Below are 23,105 nucleotides of genomic sequence, written 5' to 3'. Positions count from 1 at the left end.
TATTTATTTATGAGAGAGAGAGAGAGAAAGAGAGAGAGAGAGGCAGAGACACCGGAGGAGTGAGAAGCAGGCTCCATGACGGGAGCCCGACATGGGACTCGATCCCGGGACTCCAGGATCATGCCCTGGGCAAAGGCAGGCACCAAACCTGGGATCCCCTTCTTACATTTTTTAAAAGGTAATCTCTAACCCCATATGGGGCCTGAACTCATGATCCTGAGACCAAAAGCTGCATGCTCCACCAATTAAGCTAGCTAGGTGCCCCTCCTCTTCCCTTAAATCTTAAGGATGTTTGTAGATATGTGTCTCAACAAATTGCCTTAAGACAGAAGGGATGTTGCATGATTTCTGCCACTTTTCTTGGAGCACTGGCTCGAAGAGCTTTTAGCCACCAGGTAAGGCCAGAGAAGCCCCAACTGTTTGAACCGTCAGCTGTGTGACTCTTTACAGTGAACACATCAGACATATGAGTGAAGAAGCCTTTGACAATATGACTCCATCCCTAGGTGCTGTTTCCCTGTGGCTGCATTAAGGCCCTGAGCAAGAACTACTTTCCTGAGCGCGGTCACTCCCAGATTCATGGGCAAAATAAATGAAGTGTGACTTTTTTTTTTTTTTTTTTTTTGAACTGTGACTTTTTTAAGGCCACTGTTTGTACTCTGTTACACAGAAACAGGTAACTGGAAAAGTTACCACCAGAATACTGCTAATTAAAAAAATCTTTTTGCCAATCTGGTGAGCAAAAATTACTATTACTATCATTTCAATTTACTGTTTCTTTGACTGTGAGGCTGAGTATCTTTTTCATGTATTAATTGATCAGCTGTATTCTTTGGTAGAATTAACAATAATTGGCTTGTAAGAATCCTTTGTGTGGTTAAAATCCAAACCCTTTGCCTATATCGGATGAGAATATTTTTTCTAGTTTGTTTTTATGGTGTGGAATATTTTTCCCTTATATGTTATACATTTTTTTTTTATACCAAACCCTTTGCCTATATCGGATGAGAATATTTCTTCTAGTTTGTTTTTAATGGTGTGGAATATTTTTCCCTTATATGTTATACATTTTTTTTATATAGAAACATCTCTCAAGTTTTTCCCTTATGTCTTCTGATTTTGATGTCATGCTTAAGAAGTCTGGCATATCCTAAGGATATAAATATATACTCAGGAATGTCCCACTATATTATAGTTTAGGTCTTAATCTTTTAAGTATGTTGATGAAAGGCTTAAGGTAGAGGTATAACTTCATTCCCTACCCCATATTCTAAGTCTAGCAATTATTCTGACACTGCTTATTTATCTGCCTTTCTCCCACCCACCTGAAAGGCCACCATCTTCATTTGATAAATTTCCATGTATGTCTGGACTTGTGTTTATATAGACTATTATTATCTTCTCTTCATCTATTCCTGTCCTGGGCTCTCACTACTTTTAAAAAATATTTTCAAGAGATAATATTTTTGTTAAATTTCTTCCTTAGGGAAAAAGAGCTCAGAATATATACCATTCTGTAGGAAATTTGGAACTTGGGCAAAGTAATGCATATTAAAATTTTAATTTCATAACTGAACAAGTCCCTTTCTTATACTACTACTTATTTCATATCTCTCTAATCTTAAATTATTTTAATTTCATGCCCTAAAATTCTTTCTCTTTTTTAAAAAAGATTTTTATTTATTTATTCATGAGAGACATGCAGAGAGAGAGGCAGAGACATAGGCAGAGGGAGAAGCAGGCTCCATTCAGGGAGCCCAATTGGGCCTTGATCCCGGGTCTCCAGAATAATAGTTCAAAGTTCAATGGTTCTCATTCTTACAGATATTACTACCTTAATCCATGGCCAATTCTTATGATCTCTTAGGTAACAGCCATCCACTTTGTAAAGTTATTCATTCTAGAGAGAACTCAGAAGAAAGTTCACGGTTTTTTCTCTACAGGAAGGACTGTTATTTTATTTCCCAAATTGCTTTCAATATAAAGGATGATTTTTAACCCCCTCAAAAGAAAACTACTTAAAAAAAAAGCAAACAAATAGCCTTGTACCTTATGGACTTCAAAATATACTAATAAGAAATGTCGTGAAGATCGTAATTTTCAGCTGAACTTTGAACTAAAACTTTCTTACCTGTGATAAAATGACTAAGGAGCTGTGTTTTTTTTTTTTTTAATTTTTATTTATTTATGATAAGCACACAGTGAGAGAGAGAGAGAGAGGCAGAGACACAGGCAGAGGGAGAAGCAGGCTCCATGCACCGGGAGCCCGATGTGGGATTCGATCCCGGGTCTCCAGGATCGCGCCCTGGGCCAAAGGCAGGCGCCAAACCGCTGCGCCACCCAGGGATCCCTGTGTCTTTTTATTTATGTGTATATTTCTAAAATCAGCATAATTTATTAAAGTTTTAGTACATATCAACTATGCCATGTTCCTAATTTATATTAGAAATACTGACAAGTTAGTTCTTGAATTAGAATATTTCATTTCAACATATTTCCCATTGTAGTAATCCTATTTACAAACTGAGTCATCCCTTGTCACCTCCTTAGAACTTTTTATCTTGTGAGTCAATATCCTTATTTGTACGGCATTTATAGTAAAGAGTGTTTAACTATAAAAATTCTTAGATGTCACTACACAGTTTGAATATAAAGAGTACTGATCACAGGTGAGAACTGGCGCTGGTGGCTAGGAGGCTGGTAGTAACCACACCTAAGGCTTCTAAAAATTCATGGCAGCACAAGAGGCTACTGTTACTGTCTTAGTTAGATTATCTCTAGAGTCAACAAAGGCAAGCACCAACTTTATTAAGAGAAAATTTAGAGAACAAGAACTACAGTTAAGTGTAAATTCACAAACATAAGCTTAAAAGTAAATTTTGTCTACTCAAATTCAGAAAGTTACCATGTATTATTTAATATCCGCCTGGACCCACAAGTTCTAATTGTGAAAGAAAAATATATTAAAACAAACAAGCACACCTGCTGATTCACCGGAGACTGATTTACTTTTCTTTTTTGTTTCTTGTAGAGCTTGGTATGGTCTTTGGCCCACAGGCTCATCGCCTTGGATAGCTGTTAGATCATGCATACTAAAACTTCGTAAACGTTCAGTTATTGCTCCTTGGCTCTATTTAACAGAGAGGTGATAGATCCAAGAAAAAAAACACACTTTAAAATATTTCATATGCTTACATTTATATTTCTCCCAACATTTTATCATAAGGGTTACTGATTTTATTATGAAACTTTCAGAAAAGTTGAAAGTGAACAGCCCTAGCTGGAGTGAACAGCCCTAGATTGTTTATAGTTTGCTATATTTTCTTTACCACATATCTACCATTTATACACCCATCAACCCATTTTAAAAATGCATTTCAAAGAAAGCTGTAGACATCAGTACATTGCACTCCCAAACATTTCAGCTTTGTAATTTGTTTTAAATGTAAAAAAAAAAAAAAAAAAGAAAAAAAAAAGTATGATGAGCTTACCCCCTCTGAGTAGACAGCATCCGTTACTTTGCTCTCTCCTAAAACTGGCACTTTGGAGCTTATGATTTAGGAGAACATTTTTTTTTTTTTTAAAAATATTTTACCTATTTGACAGAGAGAGAGAGAGAGCACAAGCAGGAGGAGTGGCAGGCAGAGGGAGAGGGAGAAGAAGCCTCTCTGCTGAGCAGAAAGCACATGTGGGGCTGGATCCAAGAACCCTGAGATCATGACCAAAGGCAGACGCTTAACCAACTGAGCCACCCAGATGCCCCCAGAAAAACTATTTAAAGTTAAAAGATACATATTTTTTTAGATTTTATTTTGAGAGAGAGAGAGAGAGAGAGAGAGAGAAAACATGCATGCATGGGGGGGGGAGGAGTAGAGGGATGGGGGAGGAATCTCAAGTAGACTCCCTGCTGAGCTCAGAGCCAGATGTGGGGCTTAATCTCACAACCTGGAGATCATCACCTGAGCTAAAACCAAGAGCCCATAGCTTAACTGACTGAACCATTCAGGCACCCTAAAGGTATACTGTTTTAAAGATAAGCTAAGTCAGACATGGTATGACTCTACTTAGTACGAGGTAAAAAAAAAAAAAAAAAAAAAAAATATATATATATATATATATTTATATATATATATAAAGAATTATATATATATAATTCTTTTATATATATAAAATATATAAAGAATATATATATTCTTTTATATATATAAAATATATATATATATAAAGAATTTTGGACACAAAATGATATTGGGTTAATTAGGGTTAATTATTTCACTATCTGGCAAGGCATATCTACTACTATGAAGTCTGACTTTAAAAGTAATTTTATTTATTTATTTTTAAGATTTTATTTATTTATTTGAGAGAAAGAGACAGAATGATCAGAGGAAAGGGAAGAGGAAGAAGGTGAAGCAGTCTCCCTGCTAAGCAGGGAGCCCAATGCTAGCTGATCCCAGGACCCAGACATCATGACCTGAGCTGAAGGTAGGCAGACACCTAACTGGCTGAGCAACCCAGGAGCCCCTGACTTTAAGTCATTTTAAAGCCTTAACAATATGATAGACATTGGGCACATGTGGGTATTTAAATTTAAATTAACAAAAATTACCTAAAATTAAAAATTTATTTCCTCAATTGCATATTTCAAATGCTCAAGGGCCACATGTGGCTAGTGGCTACTGTACTAGATGGCACAGATACAGAACATTTCCATCACTGCAGAAAGTTCAAGAATTTTCATCACTGACCAGCTCTGAAAGAGACATTTCTGAACTTTACAGATCTAACTACATTTCCCCCTAAATATAAAAGGAAAAAATAATTTCTAAATTTAACCACTTTGAAAATTTCCATAGCATACAGATGATTCATTTCTTATTTATAGCTATTTCAAAAATATTCTTTTAAAGGTTTTTTACTCTTATTATTTCTTCACACATATATGAATTTATGATTGCCTCCTGTTAGAATTTACTGTAGAAACTCATCCCTAATGGTGCATCTCTAAATTTCTAGATTTCAAAGCCTGAGGCACTGTAAACATTTGGATACTATTGTATTTTACACTGAAAAAAGATCTTTTTTTTTTAAATTATTTTTTATTTTTTTAACTTTTATTTATTTATGATAGTCATACAGAGAGAGAGAGAGACAGAGACAGAGGCAGAGGGAGAAGCAGGCTCCATGCACTGGGAGCCCGACGTGGGATTCGATCCCGGGTCTCCAGGATCGCGCCCTGGGCCAAAGGCAGGCGCTAAACCGCTGCGCCACCCAGGGATCCCCTGAAAAAAGATCTTGATTCTGCCACTCTGGGTCAGTGATATTAGATTATGTCAAAACCAAATGCCATTTCTATGCCCCACTTAGGGTCTCTACCACATTTTTTAAATTGTGAAAAGAAATTGTTAAATTAAAGGGTCTATATTCACAATAAAAAATAATTGGGTTCCACACATCTTTAAACATTCTTGCCATGGTTTAATCCATTATACTTTCTTCCTCTTTATCAGGTATCATTTTAAAGATATTGGGGACAGAAGACATCAGACATGCACTAGAAGGAAGTGACCAGTGCACATCTGAAACAGACTCTTTGTTTTCTCAGAATTCTCTTTATCCCAACTTGGTATTTCTTGACTTTTTACCTACTGCCAAACAGATGATAACTGGCATACACACATGTGTATACCCGATACCTGACTCAGGTGCAATTTCTGAGGTGGGCTGTAACTGCCAAACCCTCCCACTCAAGAAAGAACATCTCAAAATGCAAATTAGCCAAACTGCCACTCAATCAATCTAGCATTATATCATCTACAAACTTTGGTATCTTTAATGAGCATAATTCACGAATTACTTAGAGCATACCTCACAAATAAACTCATACATTATTGTTAGTTCTATTGTTGTGCTGTGTATATCTTGTCTCCAGGGGAGGATTTTCAGAAACTAAAGGAGATTGACTAATTTTAGGCTTCTTCTATTCTCCTAGTGTATTGGTATGATACGGATAGCGAGCATGTAATAAGTAGGCAAAATATTCTCTTTATGCCTCTTCTTTTTCATTGCTCTTGACTGCTAGAGAGTTCTCCATAGACAGCAGTGTGTTTTACTGTAACTATATAAGCAGAGGTTTGGCAGTGAACTGCAGGTATGGTCATGGGCTCACACAGGTAGATGATACCATCCACTAGGGGTTTGCTTCAGGTTGACTTTATTTTTTTATTTTATTATATATTTTTAAGATTTATTTATTCATGAGAGACATAGAGAGAGAGAGAGAGGCAAAGACATAGGCAGAGGGTGAAGCAGGCTCCTCACAGGGAGCCCAATGCGGGACTCGATCCTGAATCCTGGGATCATGCCCAGAGCCGAAGGCAGATGCTCAACCGCTGAGCCGACCAGGCATCCCTCAGGTTGACTTTAATACAGGTGTCTGGATTTTAATGGAGCTCTTGGGTAACCAACCTTATAGCCCCAAGTATCATCAATATCCTCAAGGCTTAAAGGAGGCAGAAGCAGGCAGAAGCAAAAGGGGGCTGTGGACACTCTGAGGACTCCCAAGACTTCAACAGCCATTACTGCCTCAAATAATTGGGTTTTCCACTGTATATTTTCTTATGGGCCCAGAACAGAACTAATGTGGGAAGAGAGAATTAATTCAGTATTGCGAACTTCAAAAACATTACATAAATTATAAGTCTGTAACCACTTTAAAGTGGCCAATGTGACCACTTTAAAGAAATGTAATTATAAAATAATCACTTAAAGGCAGACCTATTCCTTCCAATTTTTATAACTTCAGCATAAAAAGTCCATTAACAAAGAAATTATGTTTAAAATAAAATGTTAAGTGAAAACCTTTCCCTTCCAACCTCAGAATTCTAAATCATATCCATAACATGGTTGCAGGTATGAGTATGGTTTAAGCAGATAGGGGATATATGCAAAAATGAAAACAATATGATGTTGAGGCAGATGGGATGGGTGATTTTATTCCTTTTTTCAACAATTTCTTCAATATTACAAAATTAGATAAGTCATAGATAGATGGTATAGTGAAGTTTTTGTTTTTTTAGATTTGAATACTGTTTATTATAAACTGGATAGGATCCTGATTTCCTTTTGTTTCCTCCAATGCCTGGCTACAACTATCCAAATGAACATTTTTCTATTTTTACAATGAAGTTTTAATTGTAATGTGTTCACTGTAAGAATTTCTGATCTATTTTCTGCTCATTTTCCCTGTATCCAATTCCTTACTCCCATCACGAAAAGAAACACTGTTTCTCTATTTTGAGGGCACAAATAGGGCATTATAGTCACTTGTCAGTAACAATTCTAGAAAGCATTGAGGTTTTGTTTAAATTAATAATGCTTTATTGATTTTCTCCTATTTGGTTTATATAGTATTAAGCCAAAATTATATGAAAAAATGCAGAAAGGTTCTAGTTAGAGGGGGAAAAGACATATGGAAATAGCACTTTTGGTCATTAATCAATAAAGAAGAAGTTCCTGTTTATAAGGCAAGTCAATATCCCAGATTTTAGATCCCATTCTCTACAGAATTGTATGTACACTGCTTATGTTCAAATTGATCCTAAAAATCGAAGAGAAAGAGAGATATGATGAGAACACAAAATCAAAGTAATTAAGAAGAATTTTGCAGAATATTTTACATTAAAACTGATCTTAGGGCAGGCCTGGTGGCTCAGCGGTTTAGTGCCAACTTTAGCCCAGGGTGTGATCCTGCAGACCCAAGATTGAGTCCCCCGTCAGGCTCCCTGGATGGGGCCTGCTTCTCCCTCTGCCTGTGTCTCGGTCTCTCTCTCTCTCTCTCTGTCTCTCATGAATAAAAAAGTAAAATCTTAAGAAAACAAAACAAAACTGATCCTCTCCAGCAGGAGTTTTCTAAACCCTTTAGGTAACTCAAGTTAAGTTCTCAGGGTTTGATTTTGGAGAGACCCAGAACATCCATTTAAAATGGGAGCACTTGTAGGGTGGGGCCTTGGGTTCAAATGTAACACATTCATGCTTTGGGAAAGATTCTTCAGCTGAGAAGGGGCACCTTGCATGTATGACTAATTCTAACTCTGTTACTCCCAAATAATTCTGTCCTTTTAAATTAATTAATTAGAATTCTGCCTTTGTTTAAATACTGTGTTTCCTGCTTAAACATTATGTTAAAACTATATTTTGTTGTTAACACAAAATAAGGGGAATTTACTATGCTTATCAGCACCTTAGTATAAAACTTTCAGTTGGGTTGCCTGGGTGGCTCAGTTGGTTAAGCGTCTGCCTTCAGCTCAGGTCCCAATCCTGGGGTCCTGGTATTGAGCCCCGCCTTGGGCTCCCTGCTCAGCGGGGAGCCTACTTCCTCCTCCCCCTGCTTGCGTGCTCTCTCTTAAATAAAATCTTAAGAAAAGAAACAACCCAAAACTTTAAGCCTATTCTCTTCATATTTTTAATTAAGAATTTTAAAACAGGGGCATTTAGGTGGCTCAGTCCATTAAGCCTCTGACTGTTGATTTTGGCTCAGGTCATGATCTCAGGATTCTGGCACTGAGCGCCAAGTCACAGCTCTGTGCTCAGTGGGGAGTCTACTTGAGATTCTCCCTCTCCCTCTGTCCTCCCACCCTGCCCCCCCTCAACTAGCATCTCTCTCTCTCTTAAATAAAAATAAATCATAAAAAAGGAATTTAAAAACAGAATCTTACAATCTTCTACAGAAAAGTTCTTACCATGCTGTTTAATAATGAATAGCCATTAAGCTCTGTTTCTTGTTCTTTGACATATTACATTAAAATGCAGATAAGGTTAGTTCCAAGTTGTTAGGGAAATCTCCCTTTCCCCTAAGGACATTTGAGCATTAATCTAATTAGGCCTACAATGGATTGAGTGCATCTGTATTAAGTGAATAATATATTTTAGTGGTTTTAAGATTAAAGTAATACATATTTATCAAAGGGCATTTGTAACAGAAGGAAATAAAATTACTTGTAACCCACCACCAAAACTATCTATATACACATTCATATATCCTTTTAGCTTTTTCTGACTCATACTTTTAGAGCAGGCTTTCTTGGTCTCAGCACTATTGCTGTTTTGGGCTGGATAATTGTTTGTTGTGGCTCATACGATATTACCCAGCAGTCCTGACTTCTAACCCTGGACACAAATAGCAGCACCCTTCACTGTCAGCTCTTAACGACCGGAAAAGTCTCCAGATGTTGCCAAATGTTCCTTTGGGGGCAAAAGCCCCTCCCAGTGAGGACCAACCACTGTTTTAGAGCTATAAGAGGTATCAGAAGTCAGGTTTCACCTCTTTGATTTATAGGTAAGAAAATTAATACTTAGATCAGTACAGATGGTCCACCCAAAATCTCATGACTAATTAGGGCAGTATCAGACTAGAAAATGCAGATAACTCAACTATTAGTAAATTAAATATTCATTATAATATTCTGCTTCCTGAGATTGTAGGGAAAATAGTATGACCCTTCTTTCCATTGTCTGGACAAATGTTCTCTTTTTAAATGGTTGCTACAAAGCAGCTGAATATCCTTAAATCCTTTCACAAACAGAAAGCCATTAAAGCAGACAGCAAGATGTCAGGATTTCGACCTAATCATCGTCATTTAAAGTCTATTCAATTTTAGCAATTTTACCTATAAGGTTCTAATTTCTGTGATAATTGATTTTTTAAAAAAATAGTATCTACTAAGGAGTTCACCAAGAAAAGGCTGCCAGAGAAAATTCAGAGACAGTTAATAGGACAAACAATACTTTTCTTCTGTCCTTTATCTGGCAGTAGTGGTGGTCATCTGTACAAATGCCACCTGCATTTCTCATGTGAAAGCTATGGGATGTTGAACATCCTCAGCAAAATCCTTGAAGGTCCTTCATATGTTTATGCTTTGCTCAGCCAAAATAAACTTGTACACTGACCTTGTGAACAGATGCCTGGTAATGAGGTCATAGAACTGAGTAACATTTTCAGAAAATTGCTTTACGGTGTAATAAATGTTCTGATTAGATTCCTATTTTCATCTTTAACATGCTCAGGTGGTTCAACCTGGGAACCCTAGTCCGGGGTATTACCAATCTTTAAAGGTCACACCAAGAGTCCAATCATTTTTAGCCTGAAAGATATTTTTAACAAACTATAGGTTGTAAAAATCTTAAATTAATTCTCAAGCCCTACTATTGGCTTTCCTGAAGTTTCTCCTTAAACTTGACCTATTTCCTATTTCAGTTTCAATTTACTCCATAGTATGAAGTGTCTGGTTCAGTGATTTCTTCCATCATAGTGCCTTTCTTTGACATCTCCAGAGATGAAACTAATTTCACTTACACGAAAATAGGCACAGTACAACTTGATAGTGTTAACAGAATACCATGTTCAGCATATTTAATGACTATTTCTAATGAATAAAATCCAGGATGGCTGAAGCCACATTCACTGTGTTCATGCTGAGAATGGCGAGGGCCACCTCACACACAGTGATCTTGATAACAAAAGGACTTCCACATCACAAATGAGAAGGCAAAGTTCCAAACTGCATTCAAATTATGGGACATAATGGGACATGTGTCTGATGTGCAGTGGTAACTCAGATGATTCTTATGTCCTCTATTTCCTGCCTTTGAAGTGGGGAGGTGGTTTTATGATGCTAAATATATAGATAAAAACAAACAATGAATCACAAGGAAGAAATGCTTTCATAGCCTTTCTGAAGGAAAGCATTTCTGTGAGTTAATGGTTATTTTAATAATGGAAGGCTGGAGGAAAGCGCTTGGCAACCAGAGATACAATTTTCAGTTAGTGAACAGACACTCAGCTAGACAGGAGCCTGAAGAGTAGGGACTGTGTCTTGTTCACGGCTGCATGCCCGGCATCTGCCAAATAGCAGGCACTAAACAAACAGATGTTGAACAAATATGCAGGGTACTAAACACTGATCACAGCAAAGGATAAAATAAATATAAATGAGGAGAGAATGAAGATAAGATAATACAGTGGGGATTTCTGATTCCCCACGTGGAAGGTTTGGAAGTAGTAAACATTAGTCCGAGTATAATAAATATCCCATGAAATAGTCACAGTATGGAAAGTGTCTCACAGAGTATGGGACTAGAAATATATTTAAGTGTTAAAAGTGAGGATGAAAAATGGGATTTGTATGCTTCTATGTCTCCCAAAACAATGTTCTAAAATGTCCATATTTTCTAAGCAATTTTTCAATTTAATTTTTAGTTTTTTTTTTTTTTTTTGGCATAGAATCATGTTGAAGGGTCTCTTAAATATGTAAAATTCAGGAAGCATCTTCTTGGGAGGGATATAAGACCTATACAACTGTTTAGGGGCACCAACTCACCAGACAGTAGAAAATCTGTGTGACTCCCTTGAAATTTAACCAATAGTCTACTGGTGACTGGGAATCTCACTGATAATAGCTAATTAACATGTATTTTGTATATTATATGTATTACATGCTGTACTCTTATAATAAAGTAAGCTTAGAGAGAAGAAAATGTTACTGAGAAAATCTTTATGCAGTACTGTATTTATTGAAAAAAATTGGTATATAATTGGACCTAACAAGTTGAAACCCTTGTTGTTCAGGGGTCAACTGTACTTCATCTGTGAAGTCAAATAAAGCTACCTTTTATAACAAAAGAATGCAATAATCTTTCTTGTTTTTTCCCTGGTTCCCTTCTCCTGCCCATCCTCCTACAGGCACCACTTTCAACCTTCCGCTTTCCTATCTGGCAGGTGGGGATTTTCTTTCTCTTCCACTTCCTTCTCTCTTTCCTTCACCTTCCTGATAGAGCAAAACCAGTTGTTCAATCTGTGGTTCTGTATTCTCACAATTATGTAAATGTTGTTTGCGGCTGGGTCGAGTCATGCTCTGTTATTATATTTCCTTTTCTTTCCTTTTTATTTTCCAGAGCTAACAATTATCCTGTTTTTTTTTTTAATACTCATCTGATTAGTCATTTTATGCTGTTCTTAACATTGCCTCAAGTATATTTTTCATGACATACAATGTGTCTTGACTGGTCATAGCATGTGCTGACCTGTTTGAGTATCATCCCTGCATAGGATTAAATCTCTTAGAAACTCCTATCCCCCCTACTATCCCCTATGACACCTGGCCTGGCACTTGCACCCATCACATCCAATTCTGGTCAGTTGCACTCTGCACTTGTGCATTATACACATTCATTCTGGGAAGTCCTGTCACCTTCCTGCTGTGTTGGATACCCTGTCTCCTAGATCCTGTGGGTTTCCTTTTTCATGGATTATCTCCTAATTTTGGCAGAGCATTTCTACCCTGACAAAGAATACACAGGAAGTCAATTTCATGATTTTGCATGCCTTAAGGAAAAAACAAAAAGATTTATTCTAAGCTCACATGTGACTAAGAACTTAACTGCTACAGAGTCTCAGGGTGAAAATCATTATGGCATCAATGGATAGTACAACTCTTTGGTCTTCAAGCTTCTATTGTTACTATTTAGAAATTTAATTGCCACTCTGATTCTTGATCATCTGAATGTAACATACTTTTTATCTCTGGAATCCTTAACATTTTTTTTCCTTCTCTTCGGTGTCCTGGAATATTCCATTGACCTTGCTTACAATCAGTCGTTCTTTCATTCATTGTGCTGGGTACTTTGTGGGTCCCCTCAATCAAGAGATTCGTGTCCTTCAGTTCTGGGAAATAGAACTGCATCTGCGGTCCCCTGGTAGAATTCCTAGTTGTTGAACATTAGATCTCTTGGATGTTCTTTTTTAGCCATGTGGAAATCAGGCATGTATTTTCATTAAGCAACAAATAAAAAGCAAGTGAACTTCTTTTAAAATGGAAAACACTCCTTCAATATGATGAAAATTCTGCTATTTTAGTATTTGCTTATATCTTTAGTAATAAAAGAGCCTTTAAAAGCCAAGTTAACCGGCAAACTATACTTCACTACAGTGTTGATAGTTAATAATCATTAATAATATAGTTATCTTATAAGGCCAGGGCTACATAGTTAATAAGTTTCCACTTAATGCAACACTTCTGGGTATATAATTTTAATATAATTTTGATTTTTAATTTTGTTGATCATATTAATTGTATTTGAGCCAAAGATCACTCTGAAAAATTAAGGCTCATTCTGGAAACCCCATTTGATATCCCTTCACCATTGCTATTATAGAGAATTGCCACTTAATTAGAATATTTATTCCCATAGCATTGTTATTTTGGTTCAAGATGACCAAGCTGAGGGCAGCCAGGGTGGCTCAGCGGTTTAGTGCTGCCTTCGGCCCAGGGCGTGATCCTAGAGACCCAGGATCGAGTCTCACATCGGGCTCCCTATATGGAGCCTGATTCTCCCTCTGCCTGTGTCTCTGCCTCTCTCCCTCTTTGTGTCTCTCATGAATAAATACACAAAAATCTTAAAAAAAAAAAAAAAGATAATCAAGCTGAAAAAGCCTAACTTAAAAGCTGGAATACTATTTAATCTCAATTTAACTTAATAGCAACAAACACAAATTTTCACTTGAGAGAGACATGTGATATTAATATTCATTGGACTCTTACTATATTTTGGCAAGCACTGTGCTTTTGTATATGCTCTCACAGACAGGTATATTACTTCCATTTTATGCATGAAGCAACCAGTGAACACAGAGGTTAAGTAAATCACCAACAGTTATTTAGAAAATCACACTCAGCGTTTTCTGGATCTGAAGCCTGTTTTCTTTCCATATACTACACACCCAAATTGATTATGCTATGGTATTTAAAATAAACCACATTAAATACTACATGCAAAAAAATCCAAAAGCCATAATGCGAATTTTCACAGAAGGCATACATTTGATAACTTCACTTGCAAAACACAACACATGACATTAGTAATTGGCTAAGTAAAATCTCAAGTTTTAAGAACAGAATTTTTTCATGCCTTATTTTGAATAATGTTACCTCAAACTGGTTGAAGTAGGGGTGCAGGAGTAAGCCAGAAATCCTACCAAGATATTGCCATCGAGAGAGAGAAAGAGAGAAACACCAGAGACAGGGAAAGAAAGAATGGTCATCTTTACTAGAGGTGACTTACTCAACCTTATTTAAGGTTATAAAGTAGGAAGATTATGACAAAATGACATTGTCAGGTGTGCCTTTATATATTAACTAGCTCTCATTTTGTGATCAATTAAGGCTTTCAAAATGCTGAGTAGTTATAACAAACATGCATTAAAATGTTTTTTAAATTATCCACTTGCTTTTTCCAGCATTACAGAAATAACCAGAAAGCAAAATTCTCCCAAAATTTTATAATGATCTGGAATAAAAAGCCACCCTGCTGATTAGTTCATTGGTTTAATGTGACATTGGATAAAAAAACAAAAACATAGTTACCTTCACTGCTGCAGTGACAGCAGCAGTGGCTGCGAAAGCTAAACCTTGCCGTCCGAAGTTTACTACCGTCTCATAGCCCCGCTCCTTCGCTTGTACAATATAGTCATCGATCTCCTGAGGAAAAACAAACTCACAGATATAAACTTTATTTGACTGTAGTGACAAGAAGGCAAAAACCAGGACATTTACCCCATGATATGACAGTTTCACTCGTTTTATAGCACAAACCATGTGATCATGTACATTTCTAACAAATGATTTGTAGAAATAATTTACATGTCTTACCCTTTCCTTGGAAGAAAGAAGTGGATGAAGGAATTTCCTATATATTAAACTTGCTCCTTTGGTATAGGGAGAGAGCAGCCATACGACAAAAGCAATCTTTAGCTCATAGTACAGGGGGAACCTAACAAGAAAAAGTTTGAGAAAACTGCTGGTGAAAATCAACTACAACGAGGAATTCACACACACACACACACACACACACACACACACACACACACGCTTATTAGAAAGTTCAATCACTGTTAAGTTTTCACATGTAAAAGTCAGTGATTAAGGAAAAAACTATGTTTGAATTGACTTACTTTCATTAAATATAGATTAGTTAACCAAAGAATGACCTGATCCCCGCAGAGATTCAGCAACTTCTAGTACAAGATTCTTCCATTAAAGAGACCACAGGCAAGCTGCCAACAGACGGGAGGAGTCCCGAGAGAACATTAACAGCATCTACGCAGGGTGGCAAGGTACACCCTTCTGCAGAGCCCAACTGTCATGTCAGTATCTGACATCTCTCCATGTAGCAAGACTCTGCTTTACGTGCTCCAAGGGCCCAACTTACCCCACGGACACATCTGCTCTTTCTCAGAACCCCCCAAACACTTCCCTTCCAATCTCATTTGGCCAGAACTGTGACACCAGGCAGACAGTCGTTCACTTGTAAGGGGAATGGAATTACCATTGTGTTAGGCTGGGAATGAGTGTTATCTCCCCCTTCCCTTTCCCGGTGACTCTGCAGTGCTCTCCCTGCAGGTGCACTTCCCTAGACAATGACTGTGGGTTCGGCCACGTGACTTGCTTTGGCCAACATCACGTGAGTCTGACATGTCACATGCAAGCAGAAACTTTAAATGCCCTTTGACTTTCTCACCCTAACACCTTCAACCTCTTGCTTTAAATTTTTGCTTTCTGCCATGAGAACAGCTGCTTCTTCAGTCTTGGTCCTGAAACGTGACACTGCCAAGCTGCAGCCAACCTTGTGCTCTTAAATAACTTGAGCAAGAAATAAATGTTTGTTTTTCTAACCCACTGTGGTGAAAGGGGTTGTTTGTTGCCACAGCAAAAGTGAACTAATATACCAGAGGGGACTAGCATCCTGTGGGCCAGGAATTAAGATTCATAATAATTGAGCAAATCTGGGCTCTCCTGATGAGGCAAGCAGGTACCGGGCAGTGAGGAATGACTGCTGTGTAGGCAACAAAGGGTCGTTGCCTCGGTGTGATTACAGAGGATTCTGGACTGTCACTGTTCAGGATAAATTTTTTCAACATCATTTGCTTTTTAATAATGTATATATGGTATATATGCAATCAGGAAAAAATGAGGTCTTTAAAAAGAGAACTTTGAAACATTAGGAGACCTAGCATGGTTTGAAATATGTTGTTCTACCACGTAAAACCAAACATGAAACTCTCTCCCCCAACTCTACACTAAACACTTCACAGGTAAATGAATGAGCTTTGAGACAGAGGAAAGACAGTTTATGTTTCAAATCAGAAGACAAAGATGGGTGCAGGCATACAGAAGTACATAAATAAGAGCAAGTTGTTAAGACCATTTAAGTCTGATGACTTTTTTTTTTTTTAAGATTTTTATTTATTTATTTGTGAGAGACAGAGAGGCAGAGACATAGGCAGAGGGAGAAGCAGGCTCCCTGTGGGGAGCCTGATGTGGGACTCCATCCCAGGACTCTGGGATCATGACCTGAGCCAAAGGCAGATGCTCAACCACTGAGCCACCCAGGGCCCCTCTATTTTTTCTAGCAATCCAATGTGACCTAATGTGTTGTGAGAGTATGATGAGAAGAGCAAAGCCAGAAAGACAGTTTAAGGAGAGAAGAGCAAATATTTGAAACAGATGCAGGAGGGCACAGAAGTAGCAAGTAAAGGGAATGGGGGAGGTTCAGACTGAGACCTCTATGAGCAGCTGGCTGATGTTCTGGGGGGCTGCATTTGGGAACCCAGGCAAAGCAGCAAAGAAGGGGTAATTTAGGCTGAAGGTTTCTGCAGCGAGGGCAGTTTAGGATACCGGCAAGGTATGAAGTTTAAAGATTTTAAAAGGAGGACTTCTCCAAGTAATGGTAAGGTTTAGGTGGAAACGCACTAGTGAAATATGGCACAAGGAGATTCAGGTTGTTCCATTTGGTATTACTTCTTGGTAAAATGTTAAATCCTTGAGGATATAAACATGCTTTAATTTTGTCTCAGCTATTTGGAACAGAGCAACCAAGGAGCTGGTGGTGAGTGGGCGTCCACGTGGATGCTGACGTCATCCGGTCTGAATGTTTGTAGTTGAGTTTTAAGGATGGGGAGGGAGAGCTAGAACCAGATGCTGTGGGCTTCAAAGGGGGAGTCATTTAGGAAGTGATAAAGAAAAATAGCCTGAAGTCATCGAGTGGAAAATGGATAATGACAACCAAATTTTTCTATTCTAAGATACTGGGACCTGTGTGGGAGGTAGGCAGGGTGTGACACATGGGGAGAAGAAAGAGCTGCCTTTGTCTGAGGGGGGCCAGTGAAGAAAGGAATGTTCTTATGGGGAAACCAGATGAAGAAAATGAAACACTGGATAATTATGTAACTTGATCAAATTCACCTGGTTAGCAGCAAGAGCAGGATAAAAACTCAGGACACCTGATAAGGAGTCTATAGTCTGGCCCTTTCTCAGGGCGAGGACTTACCAAGCAACTGTTTGATCTGTTATTGTTTCGATCACAGTATAGAGAGCAAAAACAATCCAGTACATCATCCATCGGACCTGGAAATAATAAAAATATTTCTGAAATAACAGACTAAGATTATTTGCAACTCTGAATGATTATGTATATATTTTTATATACATATATAAAACACTACACATACAGTGTGTTGGATCAAATGCAGAAGGTGATGGTTTAATTCTCAACAGGTTTATGTCTCAGTTCCTCACATCACTACATCAATAGTCTTGGGATACAAGACGAGAATCAAAGAATAACAAATCTTTAGTCCTGACACAATATAGTCTAGGAATCTGAATCAAAGAATCAGAACAAGAGGATAGATTTTTCTTTTATTTTTTTATTTTATTTTATTTTTTTTATTTATGATAGTCAGAGAGAGAGAGAGAGAGAGAGAGAGAGGCAGAGACACAAGTAGAGGGAGAAGCAGACTCCATGCACCGGGAGCCCGACGTGGGATTCGATCCCGGGTCTCCAGGATCGCACCCTGGGCCAAGGGCAGATGCTAAACCGCTGCGCCACCCAGGGATCCCTAGATTTTTCTTAACTGGAGGAAAGTTCTTTAAAAAGATCTTATTCTTAAAAAAAAAAATCTTATTCTTATCTACATGCTTCTTTATGATGACAATTAGCTATTTATTATATAATAACAGCAAAATATGATATGACCATATTTAATCTTTATTAGTCTTTTAAATATTTCATTCCTTAATTCTCAATATATAGAAACTGTTCAGGAACCAAAGAAAGATCCTGGGTTTGTTATATCCATAAGTCTGGTCACCCAGTTTGAAAGTTGGTTAGTGTATTTTTTTTTTTAAAGATTTTATCTATTTATTCACAAAAGACACACACACAGAGGCAGAGACATAAACAGAGGGAGAAGCAGGCTCCTCCAGGGAACCCAATGGGGGACTCGATCCCAGGACTCCAGGATCATGACCTGAGCCAAAGGCAGACGCTCAAACACTGAGCCACTCAGGTGCCCCAGTGTATTCTTTTCCCCTGAAGCTCCGTGTCCTCCTACCGACACCACAGTGGCCATTGCAGTAGAGTGAATGTTTATGTCCTCCTCCCTCCCTCTCAAATTTGTATGTTGAAATCCTAACCCCAAATGTGTATTAGGAGGTGAGGCCTTTGGGAGGTGATGAGGTGATGAAGGTGGAGCTTATAACTCATTAATGGAGTTAGTATTCTTCTCAAAGAGAGATCTCTCATCCCTTCCACCACATGGAACATGGTGAGAAAATGGCCGTCTACGAACCAAGAGGTGGGTCATACCAGACACCAGAGCTGCTTTGATCTTGGACTTCCAGCCTCCAAAACAGTGAGAAATAAATTTCTGTTGTTTATAAGCCACCTGGTCTATGGTACTTTTGTTACAGAAGTCTGAATGGACTGAGACAGTAGTACAGGACATTTTTACCTTGTGCCTGGAAATACAGCATCTCTAACCAATTCCTGAGACTCCAGTGTCCCTTTGTATCAATCCTTTTCATAGAATGCTGCCTGATTAATTTGTCTTGGACTCACTTTCCCAACTATATCTTTCTGTTTCACCTGAGTACACAGACTCTCTTATCACTCAAGAAGGTTGGATTTGCATTAAGGATAAACATCACTAATCTTCTCCTCAATATTATAATAATAGCTAATACATGAAACCATACCAACTATGTATGGGCTAGGGACTGTACTCAGTGCATCACATATATTAAATCATATATTCTCCACAACAATACTACGAGGCAGGAAACATAATTATTTCTACTATTGATAAGGAAACAGCAACACAGAGAGGTAAAATGACTTGCTCAAGGTCACAGCCAGAATTTGAATCCAGGCTGCCTGACTCTGGATTTGGTGCTATTAATCAATTATACTATGCAGAGAACAAATTTGTGAGGATTTGTTAAATGTGAGATCCAAGAATAACCACTACTTCCCTTGTTCTCATTTCAATGAGATGACAAAAAATTCAGGTCTCTATAAATAGCCAGAAAATTGACCTAACTATTTAGTTTTAATATAGAAGCTTGTTTGGGTATTCCATAGATAATAGAAACTATAATTCAAGTGGTTTTTATGGTTTTCTCTTTACATGGATAAATCAATTAAAAATACCCATAAATAATTTTTGAAGAAATGTATTATGAAATAGAAATAATACCAATTCACTCTAACTTATAGGCTCCTGAAAACTTAAAAAATTTGCCCAAAGCAAATAATAGGGCATATTATCTACATTTGAAATACAAGGCAATTGATATACAATGATTATCTCAAATTAAAAAAGAACAAAACAGCCCAAATGTAGTCTTTAGTTTTCTACTTTTCATGAGTTCTCTTAAATTGCTCACTGCTGCCAATTCCAAACTTTTGTCCAAATATGGGGATTTTCTTCCAGGGCTAACATCCTATGTATATTTTCTCCCACCCCTCCCTTTTTGAAGGAAAGTGATACTCTTCCATGAGTTGATTCACCCGGGCCCTTCCAGAGCCAAACCCTAACTCAGCATTTTTACCTCTCACTGTATTCAGGGGGTTAGCTTTTACCCTGATTGACTAAAAGCCTCTCCCAAAAAAGAAATGAAGAAAAGGCTGCAAACAGAATAATGAGCTTTTCCACAGCTTGGAGGCATCTTAGAGGTGATCACACTTTTGAAAACCATACAATCCCTTACTGAGAAAAACTGTGAAACAATCACAAGGGAAAGTGCTCCCACTGGGTTTCCCATTCCACCCACAGTGGGATTCTGGAGGAGACTCTAAGAAACCCAAGTGCTCCCTGGGCAGCGTTTGAAAACAAATAATACAGTAAACTCCTACTTTCCCAAGGGCCAAAATAAATAAGGAACATAAGGCCAGTGAGCTAAGAAATGGCAGGAGGAGGCACAGTCTCTCTAAAGCCAACGAGGCAGCTTCTCTATGAACACACCCGTCCTGTCAAGTCCCCTGTCCCTCTCCTGGTACTCAACACAGGGATCTGAGTGTCGACTGTCATCTTTCCCAGGAAAGCAGGGGCTTAAACTGTCTGTTTCACAGAAAGTTCAGGAAACTTTCAAGAAAGGTAAAATAATTTAAGTCAGTGCTTGCTACTTTTCATTATTTCACTATTTCCCACCACTATTATGGCTGTGAGTTCCCAAAGGGATGACAGCTCCACAAGGAGTCATAATTTACTGGTGAAAAGAGCGGAGGGGAGGTGGTACATATGTGGTGACTGGTGATACTCCCTGAATGACTCGTTCTCCAGTGAATGAAAGCGACTACACATCCCATAGATGTCAAGAGCAACTTTTGCTTCTGTAATGTGCTTTGCTTTTCTTTTCTTTCTTTCTTTCTTTCTTTCTTTCTTTCTTTCTTTCTTTCTTTCTTTCTTTTTTTTTTTTTAAGATTTATTTATTCATGACAGAGAGGCAGAGACACAGGCAGGAGAAGCAGGCTCCACACAAAGAGCCCGATGAGGGACTTGATCCTGGGACCCTGGGATCACACCCTGAGCCAAAGGCAGTTGCTCAACCACTGAGCCACTCAGGTGTCCTGCTTATTCACTTTCCAAATGCAGTCATTAAATTCATTTTAAAGCCCAAAGAATAAAAGTATTTTATAGTATGTAATATTTACTTCTTTAAAAACCCCTATATATTTATTTATTTAGGTTGTGAGAAAATTTAGTAATGTCAAAAATTTAAAAAGGAGAAAAAAAAGTAACAGAAGAAGGCTTTGACATTTTAGTTAAAACACAACGAACTATTATTCAATTACGAGGGTATTCCTGGACATTTTCCTCGAGTATTGACAACAATTTTATATAAGCAAAACTCCATGCTATATGAATTTGTCTTTAATGAATAAATTCCTTGATAATCTCTTAAGATTTTTGTTTGTTCTTATCAGAAATAGGAACATTAAATTATAATAGGCAGGCAGTAATAATTAAATGAATGTAATGAGTGTGTGCCATTCGTGGGAGCAACCACAAAGAGTGTTAACCTTGAAAAGATATTGCTTTCTTTTTTCTATTAATGGATTAGGTTGGGATTTTATACCAAATGATTACTCAGCAAAGCTTTTATTAAAACTATACCTCAAGGCTACACAGCCTAATGTTTAAGGTTTTGCTCCAAGGAGATAACAAGAAGTCAAGGTCAAAAAGGGGGAAAAAAAGTCACAAAATTATAATTAAACATATGAAGATTATAGATAAAATATTCTTTAGATCAACAGAAAATATCAGTAAACAAAATGCAAAAATAAAACTGAAAATTGGTAGAAAAACAATCACACTGATAATCTTGTGAATATATATAACCATATATTATCACTCTTAAAATGTTATACAAATATAAGTTAGTAATTAACTGGTAACCTTAATAAATTACAACCACCTTCTAAGTTGCTGGGGAAAGTTACTGGTATCACTATTCTTTGTTAAAAATTTACGTTCTTGGGAAAGTGGAAACAAATAGTATAGTATCTTTTTAGTTCAGAAACAATTGGCAGAGTCAGCAAACCATTGTCTAGATATCTCCTGGAGAACAGGAAGTAATAAGAAAGCTGTATCCAACTTTTTCTTAAAAGGCTCTTTGGTCCCAGGGAACTGAATTATCCAAAGTGAAGCTTACACCTATAAGCACTAAGATGGTTACACCTACTTTTGATAAATCTTTTATATCAAACGTAATTTAGACAATTCTTAAGGATTCAGGTGGCATCATTACATCTGACATGCACTGATACAAGTGTAGCAAACCCTACTTACTTTATGTTATGAGAATAGAAACATGAATCTGATAGCTTCTGTCCTCAAAGATATAACATTTTACTGGGGAAAAAAATGAGTAAAAAGCTGTGACTTAAAAAAAGTGTTCTGCTGTTTTTACTACATTACATGTCCTAGCTTCCACTGTGAGTCAAGAACACAAGAATCTGAGGAAAGCTTACTAAAAGGACTATTTATAAAGTTGTGGGCAAGGTTCAGGAAGCTCAATAAAAGGATACTGGTGCACCCTGGAGCTAGCAACAGTAGGAGCTTGCATTACCCCTAGATGTGAAGGAAGGTGGGAGGGCAGGGCAAAGTTTCCTGGAATCCGGAGAGGGCAGCAGCAGGGGAGAGCTGTAGCCTCAGGCAGACAGTCTAGTCAACCCGTGGTGGCAGAGGAGGAAGGGAAGATGCTGGGAGGACAATACTCTGATCTCATGCTCATCCTGCCTTCTGATCTTCTGCAGAAGCCTCTCACGGGCCAAACCCAAGGGAAGCCAGAAGCGATGCAGTCTGTGTGAATCAGACTCCTGGGCCATAAGCAAGGTGGAGAAATCCCACTGGAAGGGTGAATGACAAGTCCCAACACCACCTAGCCTGCCACGTCTCTGATTTGCTCAGAAAGGAAGCCTTTTCTCACCACTTCCACAGATACTTCCCCAGCCCAGATGACCACCTTCTCCCATCTGCCTTTTCCGACAGCATCCTAACTGGTCACTCTGCTTTTTTGGGTCTATTCTGCATAGGGCAGCCAAAGTCTCTCCTTAAAACAGAAGCCAAATCATGTCATTCCTCTGCTCAAACCCCTCTCATGGCTCCCATCAGAGTTCTTACTAGGGCCTAGAAGACCCTCTGGATCTGGAACCTACTACCTCTCTGGCCTCATCTGCTCCTCCTTGGTGCCTCGTTCTGCTCCAGT

At 37.9% G+C, this 23,105-nt stretch overlaps 1 protein-coding gene across 2 annotated transcripts in view; it reads right to left on the bottom strand.

The window, feature by feature from the left end:
* Positions 1-23,105, bottom strand: part of REEP3 (receptor accessory protein 3) — a 97,824-nt gene that overhangs the window by 9,693 nt on the left and 65,026 nt on the right. For both annotated transcript variants that reach the window (XM_049108976.1, XM_025434458.3), the window contains 4 exons: positions 17,383-17,459; positions 14,706-14,826; positions 14,421-14,534; positions 2,983-3,130 (listed from right to left, as the gene is read on the bottom strand). In XM_049108976.1, the coding sequence (XP_048964933.1) occupies positions 2,983-3,130; positions 14,421-14,534; positions 14,706-14,826; positions 17,383-17,459 (460 nt within the window). The remainder of the gene's footprint in view (positions 1-2,982; positions 3,131-14,420; positions 14,535-14,705; positions 14,827-17,382; positions 17,460-23,105) is intronic.

The sequence above is a fragment of the Canis lupus genome, chromosome 4 (assembly GCF_003254725.2).
Source record: "Canis lupus dingo isolate Sandy chromosome 4, ASM325472v2, whole genome shotgun sequence".
NCBI lineage: Eukaryota > Metazoa > Chordata > Mammalia > Carnivora > Canidae > Canis > Canis lupus.
Note: the sequence above shows the minus strand (reverse complement) of the source record. Positions and strands in the feature narration are given on the sequence as shown.